This window comes from Empidonax traillii, unplaced genomic scaffold (genome assembly GCF_003031625.1).
Source record: "Empidonax traillii isolate 1590-97213 ecotype Southwest subspecies unplaced genomic scaffold, ASM303162v1 scaffold15:size5535645, whole genome shotgun sequence".
NCBI classification, from domain to species: domain Eukaryota; kingdom Metazoa; phylum Chordata; class Aves; order Passeriformes; family Tyrannidae; genus Empidonax; species Empidonax traillii.
In genome coordinates, this window is record NW_020955208.1 from 3,329,632 (window position 1) to 3,354,611 (window position 24,980).

Genomic DNA, 24,980 nt, shown 5'->3' on the forward strand with positions numbered 1-24,980 from the left:
CTACAACTCTGCTTACTTGAGTAGCCTTGGTAAGTGCAAAAAAACTGGTCACCATTCAAATTGTAAAAGAACACTTTGCAGGCTCAAAAAAAACCATTTTACCCTCTTATCCTTTTTTTTGTTGTTTCTTTAATTTAGTATCTGTACCATAACTTTGATCCTGAAACCTGTTGCTAATGAGGAATTCTTGGACCAAACCAGAAAATCCTTAAGGTCATTGATGTACTGATTTGTGCAGTTAAGGGTTCCTTAAAAAAAAAAAAAAAATTCAAAGTCATCTACTTTTATTTTAAAAATAATAGCAACTTTGTACACATTATTTACCTTACTACTATGGTAGGCTGGAAACCTTCAAATTCAAAGTTCTATACTGAGAAAACTTATTGCAGACTTGCAAAATTATTTTTTTAACTACATAAGCAGTTTGTGTAACATCAGACTTGCAATGTTTGCCACAAAAACTTGTCATAATCTGTAAAAATAGAGTTGGTCACTGCAAAGCAAATATTGTGCTATGACATCTTCATGCATGACCAACTTTCCTCTCTCAGGTTTTTAACCTAATAATAGGATAAACATAATGAAACCAAACATCAATATTAACATTCTGGGGTGAAAGTGTCAACTTTAGAAGTAAGTGACCCTTTGTGTGCAACTTATGTTGGATTCAACTGCGGTGTTTTTACATGGTGCAGGGTGGGAAGAAGCACAGAGGCAAAGATTCATTTGGTGTTCAGGTGAGAAGTTTTCCAAGCACGTAAATTAAAGCTCTAGTCAGGATATATTGAGATGTAACAGCTGTAATAGTCGTGTGTTTCCCTGTGTTCCTGGCTCTGCAGGACAATCTCCTGTAGAAATTAAATCTCTGGGGAGCAATTAGTGCAAATTGCTAATACAGGTAACAAGTCTTGTTCTCTGGAGGAAACAGCATCTATTGGTTTGTTCTGGTTTAAGGGAGATGAAACAAAGAGAAACTGTACAGCAGAGCACAGGAGAGCACATCTCAGGTACACACAGACTGCCTGGAACAAGGGAATTGGCAAAGGAGAGGCACTTTCTGCTGGAAAACTGAGGCAACCTGGTAGGCTCAACGTGTGAGAAAAGTGCCTATTACTAAATATTTCTCTGGAGCACTTGGGTTATGTTGAGATGAACACGAGGAACTGAAAGGGCAGAGCTGCTGCAGTTCCCCAGTGGGAAGAGGAAGGTGGAGTCCAGTTGGGACGCTGCCTTTGAGAACAGGCCATGCAAACCCTGGACCCTGAGACCATCAATTTCCATGGATGTGACAACCAACCTGCAAGAAATACTTCCTGTATTTCTCCTCCTCTGCTATGGACAGGACAGACAAAACAGGGGCTGGCACAGGACAACGAAAAGTTACCAGGAGAATCCACTCCTCTGGCAGGCTGCCTAATAAGTTCTCCTGAACTCCTGCAGTTGCAAATACTCAGAAAATGGAAAAGCTTTACAAGGAAACAACATTCATGTTTGGTTGCTCCTTGTTCTTTCCAGATACCTGTTTATGGCCACAACTGGAAACAAGATAATGGCAAAAGTCACTGGCTGAGTCAGGAACAAAATGAACCACCACTGGGCTGAACTGGTTTACGAACTGTTATTTTCAAAAACAAAATTAGAAAAAATACCAGTTTTACGTGACTTTAACACCAAGTTACCCTGTTTAGAGATCAGGACTCAGCATTGCCTTCTCAGAACTTGATACTAAACAAAAAGAGTTTTTTAAGCGCATTCCATATTTGGGGAAACAGACACAACCAGTACTTCTCCCTAAGTGCAAAAGTCAGGATGGGAACCCAATGTCTTCTTTGCTGTTCAGACCGACATTTCAAATGGTCGGAGCTGTCTTTCAACAGCCTACTGGGCAAGTTCCTCACTAACCAACAATTCGCTACAAACACCACCAAACTTCCTTTCCATGTCAACTCTGCCTATGGCAGCGTTTGCTGTGGCTGCAGGGGAACTACACAAAGTCTTCAAGGAAAAAGAGGCATCATCTGGGGATGACAACAGCCCTGTCTCACAGGGGGTGAACTCATCCAAATGGCCAAAACACGGATTTATTTCTTAACATAGCTTTAACTGGTACTCTTGGCTTGGAGGCATTTCTAGGTTAGACACGAAACAACCCAAACGCAGCAAACCCACGCTTAACCAGCGCAGACCCGCAGGTCTGGCTCCAAACCGTGAAGTCACTCGAAACTAACAAAGCGGACATAAAACAGTACCCCTCTGATCTGGCAGCAGCCGCAAAGGTACACAGATGACTCTGTGCACCATAAACGCGGCGTGGCCAAAAAAAACTAAACTTTTTTTATTTTTTTTTTTTTTTTTAATTAAGTTCCCCCCGTCCTCCCGTTCCCCCCCATCACCCCCCCTCCAATCCGCTCGGTGAACCACGGGGGTCGCGGTTGTTTTGGGAACCGCCCCGTGGGGTTGGGACCCCTCCCCGGGCCTGGGGCCGCTCGGAGCTCCCCCCCCACCCCATCCCCTCAGCCCTCCCGGCCCAGCGCCCCCCGCCCTCCCCGCGTCCCTCCCGCCCCCCTCACGGGCAGGGGGCGGCATCGCGGCCCCCACCTTCCCCCCCCACCCCCGAGGCCCGTCCCTCCCTCACCTGCCAGCGCCAGGATCTGGGCCTTGTGCAGCAGCAGGCGGTCTCCCCACTCGCCGGGGCTCTCGTCGCCGTCCTCCGCCGCCTCCTCCGGGTTGCGGTACACGGTGTAGACCTTCTGGTTGTCGAAGTCGTGGTGCGAGGTGGGGCTGAAGTCCCTGACGCGGGACACGGGCAGCGCGTAGCACACGTTGTCCTCGAGGAAGCGCACGAACGCGTACATGGTGCGGGGCGGCCGCGCGGCCCCGCGCGCGCACCGTATTGTTCCTGCCCCGCCGCCTCTCTGCGCTCGGCTGAGCGGGCCTGGCCGGGCCGCGCCGCCCCGCCGGGCCCCGCACACACACAGACACACAGACCGCCCGCCCAGGCGCGAGCAATCCAGCGCGGAGCGACGCGATGCGCGGCCGGGCGGGGCGGCCGGGCGGGCGCGTCCCCCGGGAGCAGGAATGGGAGCGGGAGCGGCTCCCGGCACCGCCGCCTTCCCCCGCCCGAACGCCCCCCACCCCCACCACCACCCGCCGGGCCGCCCGGCCCCGGCCTGCCCCGGGGCGGCCGCACGCCCCCGCCGCACGGGCTGGCTCCGTCCCAGCGCCCGGGAGGGGCGCGGCTCAGCCCGCACTGGGACAGATCCCAGATCCCGGCCCTGGGGATCCTGGCAGCGTGAGCTCGAGCTCGGCCCCGGGAAGCTCAGTTATCCCAAGCGGAGAACTCCGTTCCAACAGAAGCAGGCTTTGTTCCCGAGAAATAGGCCTCGTTCCAGAGAGCCACGGAGTGACCTGGGTTGGGAGGGACTTTAAAGATCGCACCGTTCCAACCCTCTGCCGCAGGCAGGGACACCTTCCACCACATCAGGTTGCTTCAAGGCCCATCCAGCCTTGGACACTCCAAGGGATGGGGCATCCACAAATTCCTTGGGCATACTGTGCCAGGCCCTCACCACCCTCAAAGGGGAGAATTTTTTTCTGGTATCTAGTCTAAACCTAGCCGCTTTCAGTTTGACCCCATTCCCCCTTGTCCTGTCACTAGATGCTCTTATAAAAAGGGTTGCCCCATCTCTCCTGCGCTCTCCCTTCAGGTCCTGGCAGGCTGCAATTCGGTCACCCTAAAGCCACCTCTTTTCCAGGCTGAACAGTCACAATTCTCCCAGCCTTTCCTCATGGGAGAGGTGCTTCATCCCTATGACTGACTTGATGGCCTCCTCTAGATGAGAAATAGGCCTTTTCCGGGCTCCGAGGAGGTGACACACAGGGAGATTTGCTCCAAGGGGCCTGGGAAGAGGGAAGAGCTGTGGAGTGCAGGGGAGACTCTTGAAAGAAAACCTTTGAGAGGAGACCAGATCCTTTATGGCCAAACAACACAACCCAGGACCCCACACTCATTTGCCACTTAGCAACAGTTTTCACCTGAAGGTCCTCATGGTAACACAGAACTACCTGCACTCAATCACACCGTCCTGTGGCGAGCGCTGGAAGAGCACAAAGCTTCCCTGTCCTCCCCCAGAACAGCACAGGGAGCTCAGAATCCCATGCAGGTGTGTCAGAACAAGGGTTAGACACCATGCCGTTTTTAGCATGAATTCCCAAACTTTCGGAGACGCTCAGATACTGAGTATGGATGTTTTGAGCTTCCTGAAAAATAGAGTAATGTGGAAACATCGCTTATGGCAAACTCACCCCTGTGTTTCTGCTCCTGAGATCTGTTTTACCCAGCCAGTCTTAGGAACAGGACAATAAGATGTGGAAAATAAAGGTTAAAAAAAAAATAAAAAAAAAATCACAGAATGAGAGCGAGAGAGGGGCATCACTAGTTTTCTGTTTGCAAAACACCAACACAAAATGAAATCAAAGTAGATGATCTTTTCTGGTTTGCGTATCACTAAGCATTTGCAGGACTGTATGTACCCGTTGCACTGAGTTTAACCACAGTGAACTTGTTTTTCCATGTTATCTTTTATAGAGTTCCTCGCCCATGGGGACAGACCACAAGCTGGAAAACATGAAGTTCAGTTTTGACTGAGCACTGGCACAGGTTGCCCTGACAGCTTTAGAGCTCCTGTCTACAGAGATAACTCAAAAGGCTCTGGACATGGTCCTGGGCAACCCCTTGAGCATGGTCTGGATAAGATGAGCTCTTGAGGCCTTTTCCAACCTCAGCCATTCTGTGAAAGTGCCAGAAGCTTTAAGTTGTGCCCTGCAGAAGTAGAACTCTTGTCTATCTTAAGCACCACATGAAAATCCAAGGAATCCATACAGGTGTAGTTGAGCCTGTGTAAGTGTTTCAGCAACACGCTGTAAACTTCCCATACAATAATGGCAGCTTTATTATTTTAGCAATTACAGAGTTTTGCAAATACTTCAGTTTAAGATTGGGGATTTAAATGGCAGTACTTTATGTTAACAATAAAGTATTGCCAGACTGGTATGTAATTACAGGCAAATATAAGTCTGCTACAAAGTATGGATGACAAATGTATTCTAGTCGCAAGGCTGCGAGGGAAATGAAATTCCAGCAAGGATTGGGTTGCTGATCAAATAGTAACAGCTGCTGTAGCGCTCCCACCTCGTGTTACAGTGGGGTACAGGGAGCTGCAGGAAGACTATGGGCCAGGCTGATCGCTGGAGTTACTCCATGGACACTTAAAATTACATGAAGGATGATTTTGCCCTACTAAGTTCAGTGGCCAGTGAGGGATTGGATACACTGACTCCTACCAGGATTGTGTTCCCTCCACAGCCGAATGCCATCAGCAACGCTGTCGAGGGAAAGGAGCTCAGGAAAATTCTGAGACTGGAAATAACAGGAGAAGCACGGAGAAGGTTGACATGGAAGGGGAGAGATCTCTTCAGATACTGAGGAGGCCTGGCTAATTTGTCCCAATGAAAGAAAACTGAAAGATTGCATGTGACAGCAACTAGCATCTTAATGGGGGGTTTTGTTTGTTTGTTTGTTTTGGGGGGGGGGAAGGAACACTCTAAACTGGTATTTGCAACATTTTACAGGTTCAGTTACAGCAAAGGCTCTAAAGATGTTTGTATGAGCAGCAAAAAAAAAAAAATAAACGGTCTCAAATCCTCTAGACAGGCTGTTTCACAGTTCTCCACTGAAGGACGTTTTTGGGAACAGATAAGGGTCGGGATGATAAATGCGTGTTTACTCTTGGTGCCCAGCACACACTTTGAGCCAGAAGGCATTATAATGCTAAAGAATTAATAATGATCCAATACATTTTTCTTCTGCCTACAAGGAACAGTGTTAATTCCTGGCTTTAAAATCTATAAATAATCTGCACTGGTTAGCTGTAAAGCTGAGGAAAAATCCATTAAAGCACCAAATGAAACACAGGTCTTGTCACTGCTGTCTTTTGGACCTCTCTCATTTCTGCTAATAGTTTGCCAGCTGCTTTAACAGTGAGGTGAGCTTGAGGTTTAAAGGTGTAGAGCTATTTTATAGGTGTAGATTTTAAAACTCCTTCTTAAGGGAATTACTGGAACGTCACCAAATTTAAATCCTCTAGCAAGTCCAGTCTTTTAGAAACAACACAGAGAAGAACTACTGAGAAGTAAACTGTCTTACTTTCACGGTGCAAATGAAGCCTCAGCTTAAAAAGTAACACTGACACTCTGAGAGTCCAGAAACCACAAAGCACAGTCCCAGCCCCGGTGGGACTCCCGAGTGGCTGTTTCTTGGAACACTACCTAGATTTTGATGGTGATATTTTTTCTTGAAAAGTAAAGAAGGTGTTCAAGCAAAAGCTGATGCCTGCGGTTTTGATGTGCACTCTCTGTTTTCACTTGGAGATACAAAATGAAAAGCTAACAGTTCCAATAAAAGTTATGCAGGTGCTAAATCTCTTTCACGGCAAAACATTAAAATTAGGCTCATCATTCACATTACTTCCACGCTTAATGCCAAACTCTAAAAGGACACCGTATTGATTCTAAATCTACTAAGGAAGGAATTCCCATTTTCCTTTAGCGTTCAAGTGAAGGTGCTTCACTACTACCTGACTACTCAACAGTAACCATACGCTGGACTAGGAATCCCCACACACTGAATACGTGGTTTAGAAAACTGTAGCTTTCTTGTGCATTTATTTATCCTTAATGCAGTGCATTTCCTACACAGTTGTTTTCAAGGTCAAATATACCCTGCAGGAAAGATACATTCACAATTTTTTTTTTAGGTAACACCGTATTTTCACAATGACATTTAAACTCGTGCAGCTTAAAGAAGAACTCAACTAACAGTGCACAAGAACTGAAGACTGTTCAAAGGTTTATGTATGTACAGGCATATGATCTACTCATGGTACAATTTTTACCAAGAATATGATCAGTAGGGTGGTCAGAACATACCTCCTTTCATGGTTCTCATTTTTTATCTTACGATAAAGTGCAAGATAAAGTCATTCCCATGTATAAATGAATCTTCCTCTGATCAAAGTCATGTACAACTTTTAGGTGTTTTGAGAGAGATGGTGGTTGGAAGGAGGGACTCTACTATCCAGACAGACAGCAGGGAAAGCATTCAAGACGGTTATTCCCCTTTATATTTTAAAATAAATTTTAACTCTCGAGACAGTGTTGTCACAATGTGCTTTCAGTGTCACAGTGATTACATACAAAAATTCAAACAAACAAAAGAGGTCCAGTTCCTGTGTGATCCCAAAAGATGGATGAGAAAATATTTTTGTTCATATATAATCTCTGAAGCACTCCATTACCAAGAGAATAGTTTGGGGACCTAGATTGCATAGATAAATTCTTAAGATTTAATCTTTTGAAATCTATGGCCTTAAACCATCCTCAGAAGAGGAAGAGCATCTCTGCAAAGCTACTTAGTCCCAGTTCCTGAGAGTGATCTCACTTTTCTTGGGGCTGAAGATAATAATCATCTTTAACAGTAGACTCCCACATGCTAACAGAATATTCTTTCAAAGAAATGAAACCTAAGGAATACTTTATGGGTCCATTCACATAGGAGGCACTTATTTCCCAGCTGGTATATTCTGTAGCATGAAAAGGTAACGATTAAGCCAAAGTGACCATGGGAGAAGGCACTTTTCTCACTGTTAATGACTGGCTGGAGAAACTGAGGACCAAAGAAAAAGCCAGACAGTCATTAACTGCTGAAAATTCTTGACCTAAAGGTCATTATTACTATTATAAAATTGGAAAATGAAAAAGTAATTATTTTCTTTGGGTTTTTTTACCTATTAAAAATATAAAATTCCAGTGTCTGTTGCTGTGGATACTGGTCTGTAAGATACTTATCTTTCCCATTCTGGCAGGCTGTGCAATGGATAGATCTGGGACTGGCAAGCCTTCAAGAACGTGTGCCAGACCGTATTTTCCTTTTCCAAATTACAGGTTAAACGTGCCCACAGAAAGTCAACAGGAACCAGGAGACGCTGCCAGTCGGCTCTCTCTTGCCTCGGTGTGAGCAGCAATTCTCCCCACCCTCTCCAGTCCTGTGCTCAGCAGGAGCCAGGAGCTGGGTTGTCTGGGAGCTGCAAATGACTCTCAAATGGTTGTGAGTTTCAAGCTCCCACTCTGATGTTTACCATTTGAAATCTTGCTAAATACCATCTCTTGTACTCAGGCAGTATGCTGTTTTCCATGCTGTAAACTTCTGGCCCGAGAGGAAAGTAGGAAGGACATTTTCTTTGAGCTGACTCGTGCGTCGTGCGTGGACTCACCTGTAAAACGTCCTTTAGGTGTGCTGCCACCAGCTCGAAGGCAATATTGCTGTTGCAGCCCAAATGATCTTTATCCCTACAACCATTCACTGATGGCTTCAGCCTATATATTTTCACTCTTATTGGGAATTTTATTTGGGATTTTCCCTTCTCCTTTTTTAAACCAGACTTTCCCCTGGCTTTTGACACACGTTTTACTAACATGACTCTAAAAGTACCTTTACATGCATAGATTTTGCACCACTGCAAGAATTCGATTCCTTCTGTACTTTAGATGGAAAAGTGACTTTCGTTTGGCAAAGACTAAAGTCTTTTTTTAACCTTTGGTCTTCAGTGTAAAATATCACTACTAGACACTACCTATGGTTATGTTATGCTTTAGACAGAGCTTCTGAGCAAGACGGTATTAATGACCCTTTTCATAATATTTCCACTTTGGTTTTCTATTTTCACATCTGTGCAGAACTGTTCTGTCTTGAACTGGCATTTATGTCTCATTCTGACAGGAAAAATGATCCTGCAGCCCTTTTCTGCAGAGACCTATTCTGCTTGGGAGGTTCACACAAGTAATACGGGAAAGGAGGTCAGCTACTAAAAATGCAGGACAGCGTTTTTTCCAGAAAGGTACCTCCACATAGTCCCACTTTCCTTTAGAAATCTGATTTTAGCATGAGACAGGACAGGTTCTAGAGATGATTCTTGCTGCTTTGGAAGTTCCTTGACAATCAGCAGCAGCAGGAATAGGGCTGTGCGAGGGCAGAGTCAAAACTGCTTAAATAGATGTTTTCACGATGCAGTGCTTTTTAATTCATACTCTTGTCATACTCCTTCTAATCCCTTTCAAGGCTGGTTATATTTCAGAATAAAATGAGTTTTTAGAAAATGTTCCCAGGAATTAGTGCTCACATCTCACTTCTTCAGAAGGTAGAGTTTTCTACTTCTAATGAAAGTCACAATCAGAGATGGACCAGCTGCTCTTCTGAAGAACGTCAACTAATGTGAGCACGTAAAATCCTGTTGTGGAAGGTGAAAGGGAGATAACAGAGCAGGAATAATCCTCAGAATATTTCAGCAAAGTGCCTTCCTCAGCTGTGTCTTGTTAATAATCATGTTTAAATTAAAAGAACAAAAAATGAATGCTGAAACTGCTGGCAAGTGAAAGTGCAAGCGCTCACTGATCTAAAAACCTTCACTGTGCTCTGTGAGCCTTTCCATTCTAACAAGGACTAGACATCATTTATGAGTTACAAATGAAGCTGCACCTGGTCTGCAATAGTAGTTGAATTAAAAACACACACACAAACAAACAAACAAACCCAAGAAAAAACCCAAACAAAAACTGCAACAAAACCAAAACCAAACAAAAACAGCACACAAAAAACCAAATGTTAACTGGAAGGAGTTTCTGTCACCCAGCTCCCAAAAATCCATATCAAGGGATAACTGTGATGGACCCCTCCAAGAATTCTTCTAGTTCTTCAAAGCAGAGTAACCCCCTTCATCTCACACAGCATAGATGACCGGCATTCATCTTTTTCCCACTTATAAGGAAGGTGTTCCCTCAAAATAGAAAATGGCATAAGAAACTGGTAATCCAAGAGGTGTTTGAAACCTCAAGGGGCTTCATTCTTTGCTGGTATTTTCCACAAAAGCCTGAGCAACATCTATTGTGCAATAATATTTAACATTCAGGGGAATCAAGATCTTTTTTTAAAGTGTGATCAGAAAGAAGGGCCCATCCTAGGCTGTCACAGAATTCCTCATAACAAAGAAAGCTTTGTTTCATAAAGAAATACCTTGTACTGGAATACCCTAGGGAAACCAGAGGGTTTTTGGTTTTTTCTAAACAAAGAACGGGAATGTTCGAGTTCGAGGTTCCCTTTAAGTACTCTTCTAACATGAATATGTTTAAGGGTGCTCTATCAAGTTCATGCATGAAATGTCATCCAGCCGTTAGTACATTTCTATGCAAATGCAACTGTGAAAGCTAATAACTGAAATCTGCATTTTTTTCACATTTCCAGCGTATTATACAACTTCTCATTCTTCCCTGTTTTGTAGCTCGCATTAGCCTCTTGTATCAATAAAATAAAGCTCGGGTTATATTGCCTCCTGCTTAAATTCTCTACAAACATCAAAGCTGGACATTTGAATAAGCAATTTAATGTATACATTTTTATTCAGTTCAGTTATACTGATTTTCTCCTGGTAGGAATAAGAGTTCTGCAAGACGACTGCAGAGAAACACACCATTCAGAATATGAATTGGAATATTCTTGCAATGCTTTGCAGTGAGGATGGTGTGATATTAAGATTAGATCCTGCATATAATCAGATTTTGATGCTTGTACACACAGTCTGGTATTTCTTTTCCTTTACAAGGTTTATATGCAAAAAGCCACAGCAATCCAATATTTTGAGCATCCACCGTCTGCAGATACTACACAGTCCAAACTGATGAAAAAATAATGTCAAGGAAAATAAGAAACTGTCTGGGGCACTGCAGCATGCAGACTTTGCTAAATTCATCAGAACCTGCCTTACTATTCCGAGGACAGGAAATATTGCCAAACCAGTCTTTCCAGAACAGCAAGAGCAAACAGGGCTTATGTCCATCCCTGTATTAAATCTTGGAGTAAAGATCAACTCTTTGGGACCTGGAAATATTTCTATAATCTTTCAGGTTCTCTGATGTGATACATACAGAATTTCTTTCAAATGGCCTATATTTTCCAAATTCCCTCTGCATACCAGTACATATAAGAGGTAATAAAATGCAAAAGATAAGATAGGTGGGGAGGCAACGGGGATTTTATTACAAGCAAAAGGCGGCACTACTGAGAATATATCACAGTATTTAGTGAACATAAATATAAAGCATACCTTCAGTATTTACCTAAAATATTCAAGAGAGAAAAAAACCCACAGAGCAAAGGAAGTTTGTTTAAGGGCTAAACCAGAAGCACCACGGTGCAGTAGCTCAGGACTGTGCTTCAAGTAGTTAGCTGATTGGGAAGTAAGCTAATAATGGTTTAGATAAACTTTCACTTACGAAAAGTGGTGAATTGACACATTTCTTAACAAGTAATGGCAGTTCACTAGACATCATTATCTGCCCTGCCTCTGACCTGGAGACACTATCTCGAATCATAGAATCATGGAATCATTTAGGTTGGAAAAGACCTTTAAGATCATCAAGTCCAACCTTTAACCCAGCACTGCCAATCCCACCACTAAACCGTGTCCCCAGGTGCCACATTTACGTGTCTTTTAAATACCTCCAGGTATGCTTTGTTGAACCTCATACAATTGGCTTCAGACCCTCCAGCCTGTCCAGAGCCCCTGCAGAGTCTTCCTGCCCTCCAGCAGATCACTTCTCCTGCCTGACTTCTTGTTACCTGCAAGCTGACTGAGAGTGCACTCAATCCCCTTGTCCAGGTTGTTGATAAAGATATTAAAAGGGACTGGCCCCAATACTGAGCCTTGGAGAACATCACTGATGACAGGCCACCAGCTGGATTTAACTCCATTCACCACCATTCTCTGGGCCTGACCATAAGCCAGTTTTTACCCAGCAAAGAGTGCACCCACCCAAGCCACGAGCAGACAGTTTCTCCAAGAGAATACTCTACAGTGAAAGACATAATCTATCTCCAAGGGAAAGGCAGTCTTTAATTCCATAGTGTGATTACTAACAAGGACACTAATTATAATTTAACCAAAGGGGCAAGAGAATAATTTCATTATTCTAAGGCTTCTATATATGCTTTAGTGATCAGCTACTTCCCACAGAGGCTTTTCACTGATTTTACACACCATACATGACACCAATATTTTGATTTTCCATGCTCTCTCCAAGAGTCACCGAAATAATTCTTGACAACTCTCACAGGTTTTGTTGTTTGGGGGTTTTTTTGACTCTGTTAATCAAAAGAACAAGGACAGTAGCCATTCTTGCCCACACATCATGTAGTAAAATGGACTCCAAGAGAGGTTTGGACCTATAAAGGACTCCAGTGGGCCTCAAATATCTATATGCAGCTTTGCAATCCAAGAAATCCCACAGAGTTATTGCTTACCCTGCAGGGCTGTCTCAGAACAAGATCTCAGAGACCATCTGTGCTCAGTGTGGAAGCTGCCAAAACCCCATCCACCAAAACTGTGGAGCACAGAGCATTGTAACTCCCATCCTCCTCTGGAGCAAAGACTGAGAGAGGATACCTCCAGCTTCTTACTTTTATAGCCTGAAATCCTCACCTCTGGTGAGAATATATATATATTTATATATATAAAACTCCTTTCAAAACATAAGCCAAGAGAGATTTCGTTCAAAATCAACCAACGAGACCAGGAGGGCACCTCGCTGATGTCTCCCATTTTTCATGGATAAGCTCCTTGCTGACACTCTTGCCCAGCAAGTGAGATGCCTGGCTTTGGTTCCCCCATTGGGCTGAAGGAGTTCAACCCTTCCACTCTGCATCTCCAGTTGTATTAACCCTTTTCTTCATCTAAACATACATCATTTCTTCTAGTCGAAACCCCCAGGAAAGGAATGAATGTGTCTCCCAGTCTCACACTAATGCACTGTGCTCCACTTGAGTTCTTACTGATCCAGTGTAGAGATAAAGGCACAGCAAGTAACCAAGTTACTGTAGAGTATGGATTTCTTCCACTGAGAGCAAACTACTTGGAATTTACTTCACAGAGTCATGGAATCATAGAATGGTTAAGGTTGGAGGAGACCTTAAAGATTAACTAGAATGACTTCCCTCGACCTGCTGGCCACGCTGCTTTGGATGCAGCCCAGGATACAATTGGCTTTCTGGGCTGTGGGCACACATTGCCAGGTCATGTTGAGCTTCTCATTAACCAACACCCTCAAGTCCTTCTCCTGGGGCAGCTCTTAATCCATTCTCCACCCAGCCTGTATTTGTGCCTTGGATTTCCCCAGCCCATGTGTAAGACCTTATTTTAAGAGCACATACATTAGAGCAGTCACTGTAAATCAGCTAATTTGCGGGACACTTTTTATTCCTCAGTAATTTCTTTAGGGGTCTGTATTCTGGGGAGAAAAGTGCTGCTGAAGTGGGAAGTAAAAAATGTAAGTAGCAATTAGTCTTACTCTTAAATACTTAAACAGCTCCAAGGTTATGTTTTTTTTCTGAAAAATATTCTCAGTGAGTGTAATTGGTGCTCTTACAGCACAATACATATTTTAACTTCCTTGGGTTTTTTGGGTTTTTTTTTACACCTTCAGATTTTAAGACAGTTGGAAGTGAAAAAAGAAAGTTTACATATGAATGTCTCACTTTAATTGTTTTGCATTTGGGGGTTTATTTGATTGTGGTCCTTGCTGAAATAGCAAAAGAAATATAGACTCCATGCTTAGGAAGACTAAGAAGAAAACCAGAATTTCCTCTGTCTTACAATTTCATCTAAAATGGCAGCTATGTCTGTGGGATGCTATTTAATTAACATCAGTGGAAGACTGTCAGTAATCAGTATTGCTGAGTGGTTTATTTACTTGGAAAAGAACTATGGGTTGCAGTACCTAACTTTCATCTTTTAAGTTTAGAAGTTTTGGTACTAGAGATTTAATTTGCCAAGTTATCTCTAGGCAATTAAAATGTATTCTATCGTTTAACCTTTGGATGATGTATAAATATGCATAGACACTCCTACAAGGCAATTTGTCTGCCAATCTGGAAAATGCTAACGTTGTAGTCAATAAGTCAACAGTCTGCAATGTTAAATTATGAAATCAGGAAGAAGTGCAGTTCGCATTCAAGCCAGATATAAAGATCATAAGGATTTCCAGTGTTCTGTGTGGGACAGTAAATTTCGAAGACGACTGTATTCTGCCCAAATAATCACGGTCTGCACAGCATGTTCAGGTATTGTTGGAGAGATTAAAACCACAAAAACAGAGCAGAACAGCTCAGCATCAGATAATCACAAGCAATTCTATGTCAGCAACAGACAGCTGGAGACATATGCCAACAATATTACAAAAGTGGTAAAATGGAGATTTCATGACAGCAAGGACGTGGGTTTCATACATTAAGCTCAAACTCAACCCAAAACATCGAAATTGTTGTTCACAAGTAAGAGCTCTCTGGCACAGTGTTCAGAAAGTCTACCATTTGGGGGGGGGGGAGGGGGGAGAAGCAAGTTTAAGCAGAAGAAAATATTTGTTTCTCTCTTTAATATTTTGCATGTTGATCACCTATTTGGTTTCAGTGTTATTGTAATGGACAAAAGGATCAGAATGTTTTTTTCCCAATCAGCTGGAAGAGCTGTCCAGTTATGTACCAAGCTAACGATTTCTGAGAACCTTTTGTGAAAAAGCTAGGTTAGATGGATTTTTGTCTACAAATATTTGTTTAAAGATTTTTTACTTCCAAATACAGTTTAAAAGGGAATGAACAATGCTGTTTTGTTTCAGTTGACATAGCTTGAATTATACTGTTATTCCCTTTCCCTTGAGTTTCAAGTGTCCCTCCACTTTCCTGATACTCATTCCCATCTATCCCTGCTTTTGTCTTTCACTTTTTTAAATTAAACATCTACAGCTAAGAAGTAAGCCTAAGAAAAAAAGACTGAAAAAATCCTATTATATTTATTGCTGTGAAGCAGAAGAGAGAACAGGGAAAATACTTAGACTTGTGAAGCAAAAAATAATCTACCTTTCCAGTGCTTTCTCTCAGCACCTCCCTTATAGACACATAAAAACCTTTTATTTCTTACATATATATTTTTTTGTAGTTGACCATGTAAAATCAAGATCAAAAATTCAAGGCTCTGAACCCAAAATAAAACCCCCCAGCTTCCTATTTTCCCAAACAGTTCCCAGAAAACTCTTTGGATGTTGGATTTCTTACAAAAATGGAAAATGGCTTGAAAATATTCACGAGGAAGTAAAAAGTGTCCTGATGAGTTCACTTCCCCTGCACAGGAACAGCAGGTTCAAAGCGATGGTTTTTTATTAGAGGCGGTTGGGCCCGGACGGTTTCTGATTTTACTGTTGAAGCTCTGCCTTTGAATCTTTAAGTGTTTTGTCCTGGGATCTCAGCATGATAAGATTCCTGAAGCTGTGACTCTCGGGGAGAGTTAATGGAGACAAGTGGCTTGTGAAGAAACTAAGGCCCAGGTCCCCGAGGCCTTTGTGGTTCAGGGCTCGGAGCCTGACGCGGATTGAAAGACGATGTAACGCTTGAGGCGCCGATGAAAGATTTTGAAAAACCAATGCAATAAGAGGCGTCAGCAGGGAGCGGCGGATTGATTGCAACAACTAATGCCAAAAAGTTCTGAAAAGAAGAGAAATGTACTCCAAGTGAAAGAAATAAAGAAGAAAAGAAGGAAAGGGTAGTCAGAGCTTGCACACCTCTGGCAACTTGCCTGTGTATCTGGGACAAGTAATCACGCAATTTTCATAACAGGTTTTATTTTACATTGGTGCATAAACCTTGATGATGCTGTTAAGTCTAGACCAGTAGGTGGGGTTGAAAGGATCTACCCTAAAATTCAACTTATTAAAACTTGAGCAGCTTGATGAAGCTCATCTTTTGGGTCAATGGAAGGTCAGTACATCCAGATGAGAGATTGCCTACCAGTTTGGGAATAGGAAGAACCATTCTATCCTGAACTGTTTATGGGTTCCTCCAATATGTAGCATAGACTGAACACCTAGATAGGTGGGCCTGAAGCAAGACAGGATAAGTTTAAGCTACAGATCCTCACCCCCCACCCCTCTCAGATTAATAACTCAATGTGGTAGCTTTCTTAAACAGACAAGTACACAGACTCTAATTTTGGGATGTGGCAAACCACTCTGAAGCACAAACCTATCTGAAAGGAGGCCCGAAGCCAGTGTACCAAGCCCTGAGAGGCTCACAGAGATAAAAAGATGATATTCCAGCCCCACAAAGCCCATGCAGCACCCATCTGCTGTCACAGTGGGATGTGGCTGCAGCAATCCTACATCTGATGATTAAAACCTGCTTTAACTTGTGTTTGGGGCCACTACCATGCAAAATACATTACAGTGGCCTCCATGCTTCTCTCATCTCCAGCTGGAAGCCAGCCCATCAGATTGGCACTACTGGAGGAACACTAAAGCTACCTTATAGTCTCTCCTTACCCAGGCCAGAACACTGACTGCTGCAAAAAACATGAATCAGGAGTGGTGCTGAATACATTAATCAAAATGATCACCGTTGCAAGATCTGCTAAGAACAAAGAAAACAAATCCAAGGAAAGTTAACACTAGAAACCATTTGCAAGGCTGCACGAGTCAGCTAATGAAATAACTGTCAATTGTAGACGCGAACCTTTTGTGCTTTTGCACAATTTAAATATAAAGTAATTTGCATTCAGGTATCCAAGTCTCCCTGAAAAAAGATTAACAATAGGATTCGCTTTCTTTCCACAACCTTTTTTCTCCCTCCCTTCCCCCCAGGGGTGGCTCTGATAAGGTCACCTTATTAATGCAGATCTCTGTTTTTCAGAAAGCAGCCAGGAGTTTAACTGTTTCACTGTGAAATGATCTATGAGATGAGAACAGTCCATTTTTTATCCTTGATTGATCATTTCAGCATGTATAACAGCAAATCCTAAGGGACACCGCTCAAATCCCTGCTTCAGAATGACCTAGAGACTCAGTGCTAAAAAGTGTTGCGCTCCACTACACAACCCTTCATCGTTTTTTCTTAACTTCTCATTTTCCACAGAACATAATAAAGTTGCCTTGCATCATTACAGTTCTCTATAGAAAAAAAAATAATCTTATAAATAAGCAAAAAGTTTTAACAGCCAAGAGTTGGGTGCCACTACAGCGAGCAGAGGAACTGAGGCATCAAGCAGTTAATGCCTTTTCCCCAGACACAAAGGCAGGAGCAGGTCTATGATCTCAATTCAGGTGTCACGGCTTCTCATTTCCTTCCCTGGCCACCAGACACCTGTTTCCCTGCTCTTAATAGCCTCTGATGGGAACTGCCTAGTGGCAAAATCAGAGGCTCTGGCTCCTATATGACGAGTTGAAAATAAAGCTATTGCCCTTTTTTTTTTTTTTTAGTTATTTACTGTGTCTAAGCTTTATCTCAATTCCATTGTTGGGTTATTCTTCTCCATTCTATGCGCTTCCAGCCCACTAATCTTCATTTTGCTTTTTTCTGATGACTTTATGCTGACACGTACAGAGTCCTTAAATAAATCATTACGAATATAAATAGCAATGGCTGGATTACAAAGGATTCTGGAACACTTGTGATAGTAAATTAGCAGGCAGGCAAACCTACAGCTGCCAGCAGCTGATGTAATATTTTAGAGAATTGTTTTCTAGATTGCGTAAGGGAGAATTGTTGGCCTTTGAGCTTCGTTCTCTGTTTCAGTCTGTCAAAGGGTTCAGCAATCTGATGCTCACACAAAGTTCATAGAGAAACAAGTTATAAATCCCAAATATCATAGACGCAGAGTGCGGAAAATGTAGGTCTGAGACACAAGCTGGAATGTCGGGAAAAAACAACACAGGGGCATCTCTCTATTGTTAACGGCACCTCTAAACAGATGGATATTATATCCACAGATGGACATTATATCCTCATTATATATCCAGATCAAGGAGCATTTGACACAGATTTCCCCCTTTTTTCTTCCTGTCCTTTCTTCATAAATATCAAACTCAAACAGGCTATTGTATTATAACAGTGCAATGTGTAAATTCCTGTAATCGACTGAGGGAGCAACATTAATTAGGGAGGCTTTGTAAAGGCCACACGCATCTTTACATCCCTTTATAAAATGCTGACACATTCCCCATCTAAAAGAGATTACAATCACAGAGGATGATCCTGCAAATGCCTACTATTGAATGTAGCATTTGCCATCATGAGTAAGCCCACTGAAGCTACCAGAAACTCACATGGCAGGACAAAAAGCTTTGATTCACATATATGACTAACAAAGATATTCAGACCACAACATTTTCCATCTGACTATGCTTTTGCAGGCTGAGATTTAGAGGGTTGATACTTTCAGACTTGAGAAACAGTCCGAGACAGCAGGCTGGCTGTGAGATGACGCAGGTTAGAGGTGCAAGAAATTTGTTAAAGAAGGAAGACAAAATTTGGAAAGCTGTGTCAGGAAGGTATTTATGTTTTATTGATGATGAAGTTGAGGAGTATACGTGGTAGAAGGGATACAGGAGATAATAGCAGAGATGAACTAAAGAAAAGATTTGGATTATGTGGGACTTAGCCAGCAGGGACAGTAGGCTCAGCACTAATATAGAAAAGACAGGGAAGCAATAAAAGGATTTAAAGAGCAAGAGGCTTAGTTGTGAGCAGCAGGAGAAGTGATTCTTAGCCAATCCATTGCAATTTGGTAGTTAGCTGTTGCTCCTGAGCCAGGATACAGAAGGTAATGTCCACAAAAAAGTCTCCTAAAACTCCCTGATTACAGAAAGGACAGTGGGCTAGTCGGGTTCCTGGTCTGTGCCTGTTGGCAAGTGAGTCTGCAGTGTCAGTCCTGCAGAGAAGGACCCTTACAAAGACCACATGGAAGTAGCTCCTGTAGTGAGCACCCTGAGATGGAATGCCCTTGAATCCAAAAGAATATGCTGTTCCCTGGCACAACATGTAACTGCCTTTCACTTGTCTCATTTGTAGAGGATGATTTTAGTCTTTGGCAGCGATGAGTGGCACATGTTGTAGGTGTTTTGCCTAAGGTGTGCTATTTCGCTAGCTGAATGTTGCTTAAGCAAGCCTCATTGTTTCAGAAGGCACACTGTAATAAATTATTAGCAGGTTTTCACTGATGGATAGGTAAATTCCACTGAAAGCATCAACTGTCATTCAGCAATAGTGTGGCCTGAATATTTATTACCTTTTATTTACGTTATGTTTGTTCTACTTCATGGACAGGTAAGAATTCTAAGACACATTAAAAATCATTTCCAGTGATAAACATCCACAATGTTAAAATCAATGTCTTTTCATCCCCACCCAAAACAAAGCAATTCTCTTTCCTATGCCCCTGTATAAGTAAAAGCCTGACTATAGGATAATTCTTGCTGCAGTCTCTGAGTGCTGCCCAACTCATATTTTTTCACATGCAATAAAAATCTCCCCAAAAAATCATCAGTAGCCTGCAACGATCCAGGGACAGAATAAAGCAAGAAAGCAAGATTAGTGTAACAATGATTAGCATTAGTGTAGAGCATTATAAGGTCAAATTTCTGATTGCTGCTCTGGGTGACTATTTTTGCAGCGCAGTGAAACTGAGAAAGGGGCTGCTGACTATTCTCAGGTTTGTGTTAAGGCTCTTGGTATGTCCAGTGGGAACGAGAGCCTTCCCAACAGCACACCACCACGTTAGGCTGCCTTTACCTTAGTTTTCAAGAATAAATTCCTGCCTGTTGAACATTAGAGATATACCTTCAACAGCATGCTATGTAAATATTAGCTACAAGATTCTGAAAAATCTGATATTTCCCAAAGTGATTTTTTTAAAAGACTGTTAGTACTTTTCTGAGAGATACAGGTTTATGGGGTTACACATTCTACATACAGCAATTTTGAGATGACACACCAAACAGAAGCATGGCTAGCAAAGATATGAAAAGAAGAGAAAAATATTTTTAAATTACTGCAAAATACAACTTGAAGCCACAAAGATGTCCCTTTTAAGAGAAGGAATGTACACTTGTGCCCATTTTTTTAAAAAAAGAATAAACTAAATAAAAAAGGGATTAAATGAGATCTTAAGTTAGTTCAAAGTAGCTGTAACAATGCAGCGAAAGGGTTTTTACTCTTCACTTGGCAGAAAGGTGAACTTGCATAAACATGGGCAGGACAGGTACAAACCCAGGAAGGGCAGGAAGTCAGAGCACAACAAGGCTGCAAGTGTGGAGTGCTCACAGCAAGCTTGGATGATGAAATATAAAGCCCTACTGCAGAGATAAGGGAGGTGGAATGGTTGCACTTCTTGTCATAAAACACATAATTTTGTTCATATTACTATCATCAGGTTGTTTTTTGGTTCTGTTTGTAATTTGCATGTGATTTCCTGAGCTGAGCCTGGGTTTCACTGAAGTAAATAGACTAATTTTTTAATGACCTTCACCTGCTGTGTATATATACTGGTCTCTCAGGTCCAAAAGGGATTTGAGAGTAAGGGAAAAATTAAAAACAAACCAAATTAAAAAAAACCCCAAGCTTAACTGGATTAAAATAAATAAGCCTATGTATACTGTCTTCAATTATTGACAACTTTTTGGATTATTACTTTTGAATTTAAACTGACATGCCTCCATGTGATGCACTAAAGCAGTTTGAAGCTAATACAGCAATTTAAGGGCTCAACTCCTTCATTAACATAAAACTAGAGTGTTTTGATTTGTTGGAATTCAGGCAATTAGTAATGATACATTTGCTGACAGGTCGTGAGCAGCAACAATCACAAACTGTACACAAGGTACAAGATTTATTTGTCAGAGGGCATGCTTTTTAAATCTGGGTAAAAATGGATTTTGTAAACTGATTGAGATTAATTAAAGGTATAACTTGGAGAAGGAAAAAAAAAATGACTCACTGCACATTTATTTTCAGATCATTTTTCACTGGGCAGTTTGCAGGTCTAACGAGCAGAAGCTCCTGACACAGCGTGCAAACAGCTCTGCTCTCACATCAGGGAGAGAGGGATCTTTTTTCCTCATTTTTCTTTCCTTGGGCTGTCTGAAAGCCATGTGTCCAGTCCTTGAGGTTCCTGGCGAGGCACCAGGGAAAAATGTACAGTTCTGAGGAGAAACTGATCTTACCTACTTCAGGAAAAAGTAAGAATAAGGCTCTGGAAGGTCTGAGAAAATACTCTCTGTATGAAATTTCTCAGAAGTCAGAAAGAAAATATAGAAGAACTTAAAATATATTTTTTTCTCATGCATTTTTTTAATGCTTGAGTCTATAAACACCAAATAAGAAAAAAAAATAGTGATGTAAATTATATGGACTTCAGTAAGGGGTCGCAGGCTGCAGTGTCCCAGTGCAAGCCCATGGCTTTAGCCAGTTCCCCAAAAGGTTTTTTGTACAACTGAATTTTTTAACTATAATTTAAAACAAAACAGTGAACCAAAGCCCAATATATTTGTATTTGACATGATCCAGCTATTGTAAATTGATACCCCAGGAAGTGGCTGAAGTGACACAGTTAACCCCACGCAGATCTCCCCCCTATCATTGCTCCAGTACAACGTGGTGCAGCTGGTGAGCAGGATCCAACCCTTGAACCCCTTACCCAAATCACTGCTTTTTCCCTGGAGAAGCTGGGGAACAGCTCTCATACAGCAAACATCTTTCATACAGAGGGTCAAGGCCCCTCAGCCCTAGAAGCAATGGTGACACAGTGGATTGCAGCAGCGGCAAACTGATTTTTTTCTTGCAAGATCAGACATTCCTGCACCTTCCTGGAAGCAGCATTTTATGTGGGACAGTGCAGGGAAGTTCAGGGAGGCAACTTAGAGGGGATAAGAGGATGGGACGTGGTCCCTAAGATAGATGCAGTGGGAAGTCAGTCCCAAATCAGCAGAAACATGACTGATTCTCTTATTATTCAGTGTGAAACCCATAAGAGATTCCAGGGCTTTACATGATACCATGAAACATCAAAATTATCAGTTATGTCCAGACATAAAATATTATTTGTCAAAATATTGGGCAAAAGCTTCAGTGTTAAAATAGGCAGCTAGGAACAAGGTAAAAGGGATGTCTTTTAAAATGTGATGTTGTGCCAAAAGTTTCTTCAGGTATTTTTACTCACTGTTTCAAAGAGCTTGTTAACAGAGAGAGTTCTCTAAGTCCGTACCACTGCCATCCATGCCACTGCCCCTGCTCAAAGGAGCAAATCCTCAAAGCACAAGAGAAACAAATGGAAAGTGAAAAGAAAGTTCAAGTAGCCAGAGCTGCTGCTCACGCTCAGTTATTCCTGCACTGCTCTCCCAGGAACACTCTGCTCCAAGCCAGCATCTGCAGAAAGAGACTCTCGCTACCTTCCAGCCAGGCCAGAAAGGATAATCTATCTCAGTGCCTGTGAAAATCACATAATCCTTTTCCAACAGGATTAATATCCAATGTCACGCTAGTCTGATACGTACAGGATGGAGTCTGACACTTCTTGTTATAAAGGTCACTCAAGGAAACAATCTCTGCCGTTCCCCAAAGCACAGCCCACAAGTGACAAATTTCCATTCCCCCTCTATATGTGTTTAAAGAGGCAATCTTCATCATCACCATTTTTATTTATTCCTGGGAACAATTGCCACCTGGAGAGCTTACAGGCTGTGTCTGGGTAGGTTTGTTCCAGCCACAGCAATAGTTTAATCGGAGTAATCCTAACGGCAGCACTCCTCCTTCCCTGTGCAGTTCAGCTGCTCTCTGTCCCCCTGCAGAGATACCTGTTGTGATTCTTGCAGGAGAAAAATGACCCATTTTCAGGTACACACAAAGAAGCATTACAAAATAAACCAAACTGCTGCCTGCAGTTCATCACAAGTTACAGCAACCTCATCACCTGCAGAAAATGTGTTATTACATATATGAGACAGATCATAACGGAAAGTTGGAGGCTCGGTAGTCATAAATTCAGGCACAACCAGTAAGGAAATGTATTTTTCCTCGTTCATTTTTAGGCAAGAGTATGTGAACAGCAGTTTGAGAAGCTGGTGAAGCAAGTAGGCTTGGAACAACTACAGCACATTCAGTCGACATAAGGATGGGATCAGGTCTTGTTACGTATTCATCTTATTCTACCTTGTTAAAATCTAATCCAACTTGCACCATCTTCAAGACCTGGAGCAGGCCCAGAAGAGCAAATCAAGCTTTCCTAGATGGCACAGTGCAGGCAGGTCCTGCCTTTTGGGATTATTAAAAGATCCCATTTTACATCTTAACCCTCCCGGCAGAAACAAGTCTGCAAGTCACCTTACAAGAAGAAATGGAGGAAGGTGTTACATCATTAAAAACTAGGCTACTATTTCTAAGTGTAGGCACACACATTAACTAATTGAATCACTATCTTCTTATCTTGGGAAGCCAAGCTGCTGTTACTCCAGATTAAATTGCAAGTGTCCACCATCTTTCAAATAGTAACGTAAATTTGAAGTTGGGGAATAACCTTTCTGTAAGCTTTATCTGCTCTTTTTGTTCTCCAGGCTTGCAAACAGCTGATATTATTCTGATTGCTCAGATTGCTGAACCCAGAATGTGTATCCATACTGGTATTTTGCCAATTTTTGTCATCTTCAGCTTCAGTGTTTTATAATTTTTCATAACAGTTCAATATTTCATAAAAAAATCTACCTTAAGAAATAATAGATGTACATACATCTTACTGATACTATAGGCATCAGCTTACTACCAGCATTTCAAAGAGACCAAACAATTCATAATAAATGACAGAATTAGGAAATAAGTTATCCAGACTGACTATCCTGTTCCTCCCCCTTAATCATTTTCAGGGACTCTGTCACTGGCATCAAGCTGAAAATACCACCAAAAAATATTGTATGACAGGATTAAAATTCAGAATGAGCATGACAAATTGGAGAAAGAGCCTGATGAAAAAATGGTGACAGATCAATAAGGACAAGGTTATACATAAGGAATAACTAACTGAACAAATACAAGTTTGAAGACGACCTGAGAGAGAGATTTTGTAAGAAACTGTGGCATATTTTAAATCAGAAACTCAGCACAAGTCAAAAGCATCAGACTCTACGAAATGAGGCAAATATAAAATCTGGGATTTGATCTTCTCACTCTATTCAGCTTTTCTAAGGCCTTAGCTGGAGCAGTGAAGAAATTACTGTGCAGGGAGTCCAGGGGAGAGCAAGGACTTGTACAGAGGTGACACACAGTGAGTGGCTGGAAGGACTGAAGCTGTTTGGTCTTAAAAAAAGCAGACTTCAGATGTTTAAAAGTCTGTTGTGAAGAAGGAAAGGAATGATTTTTTTTCTGTGTAGTGGAAAGGGTAGAAGAAATGGACTTCTTACTTCAGCAAGGTCAGTTTAGTTTAGACATCAGTAGACTGCTCTGACCTGAGACTGCAAGATACCACGGCCACTTGCTACAAAGGATGGGGAGTCTCTGTCCCTCAAGGTCAGAGAAACATCCCTCAAGCATGGCACAGGTTTCCTTGGCTTGGATTGGCTGTTGGAGCAGATGACAATCTGGGAATCTCCTGGGATGACTGTCAAAACCTCGGTGGCATCACTGCTTAGGGTAACACAGGGGTGCTACCATAAAGGAAACAACTTTCAGTTACGCTTGTTTTGGTCTTGCAAAATTCCAGAATTACACTGGCTATTCCTGAGTGCCTCTGAGCCCAGACACCTGGCATTTCAGGGGAAGGCAGAAGCATGCCACTGAGATGTTTCCCCCTGTATTTTGCCTGCAGCAAACCCAAATACATTCCTGTGCCACATGGCCACGCACATCCTGCAGCGTGGGATAATATTGTCACATAACCATCAGGCAGAGGAGTTAAACAGGCTCCTCTGAACACTGCTGGGGTTTACAGGTAGGGGAGTTAAACACTGCATGGCAACGTGGTCACACAGTCACAGGCTGGGAATGCATCAGACATCTTCCTGGGCTTGCTCCT

At 42.3% G+C, this 24,980-nt stretch overlaps 1 protein-coding gene across 5 annotated transcripts in view; it reads right to left on the minus strand.

Annotated features, from left to right (window-relative positions):
- Nucleotides 1–24,980, minus strand: part of LOC114062486 (BEN domain-containing protein 5-like) — an 892,614-nt gene that overhangs the window by 365,450 nt on the left and 502,184 nt on the right. Inside the window, exon 1 of one of the 5 annotated variants that reach the window (XM_027893982.1) lies at nt 2,636–2,927. The exons of the other annotated variants lie outside the window; for them this stretch is intronic. Coding sequence (XP_027749783.1) covers nt 2,636–2,855 — 220 coding nt within the window. The 5' untranslated portion in view covers nt 2,856–2,927. Of the gene's footprint in view, nt 1–2,635; nt 2,928–24,980 lie in introns of those variants that run through there. 5 annotated transcript variants of the gene reach the window in all.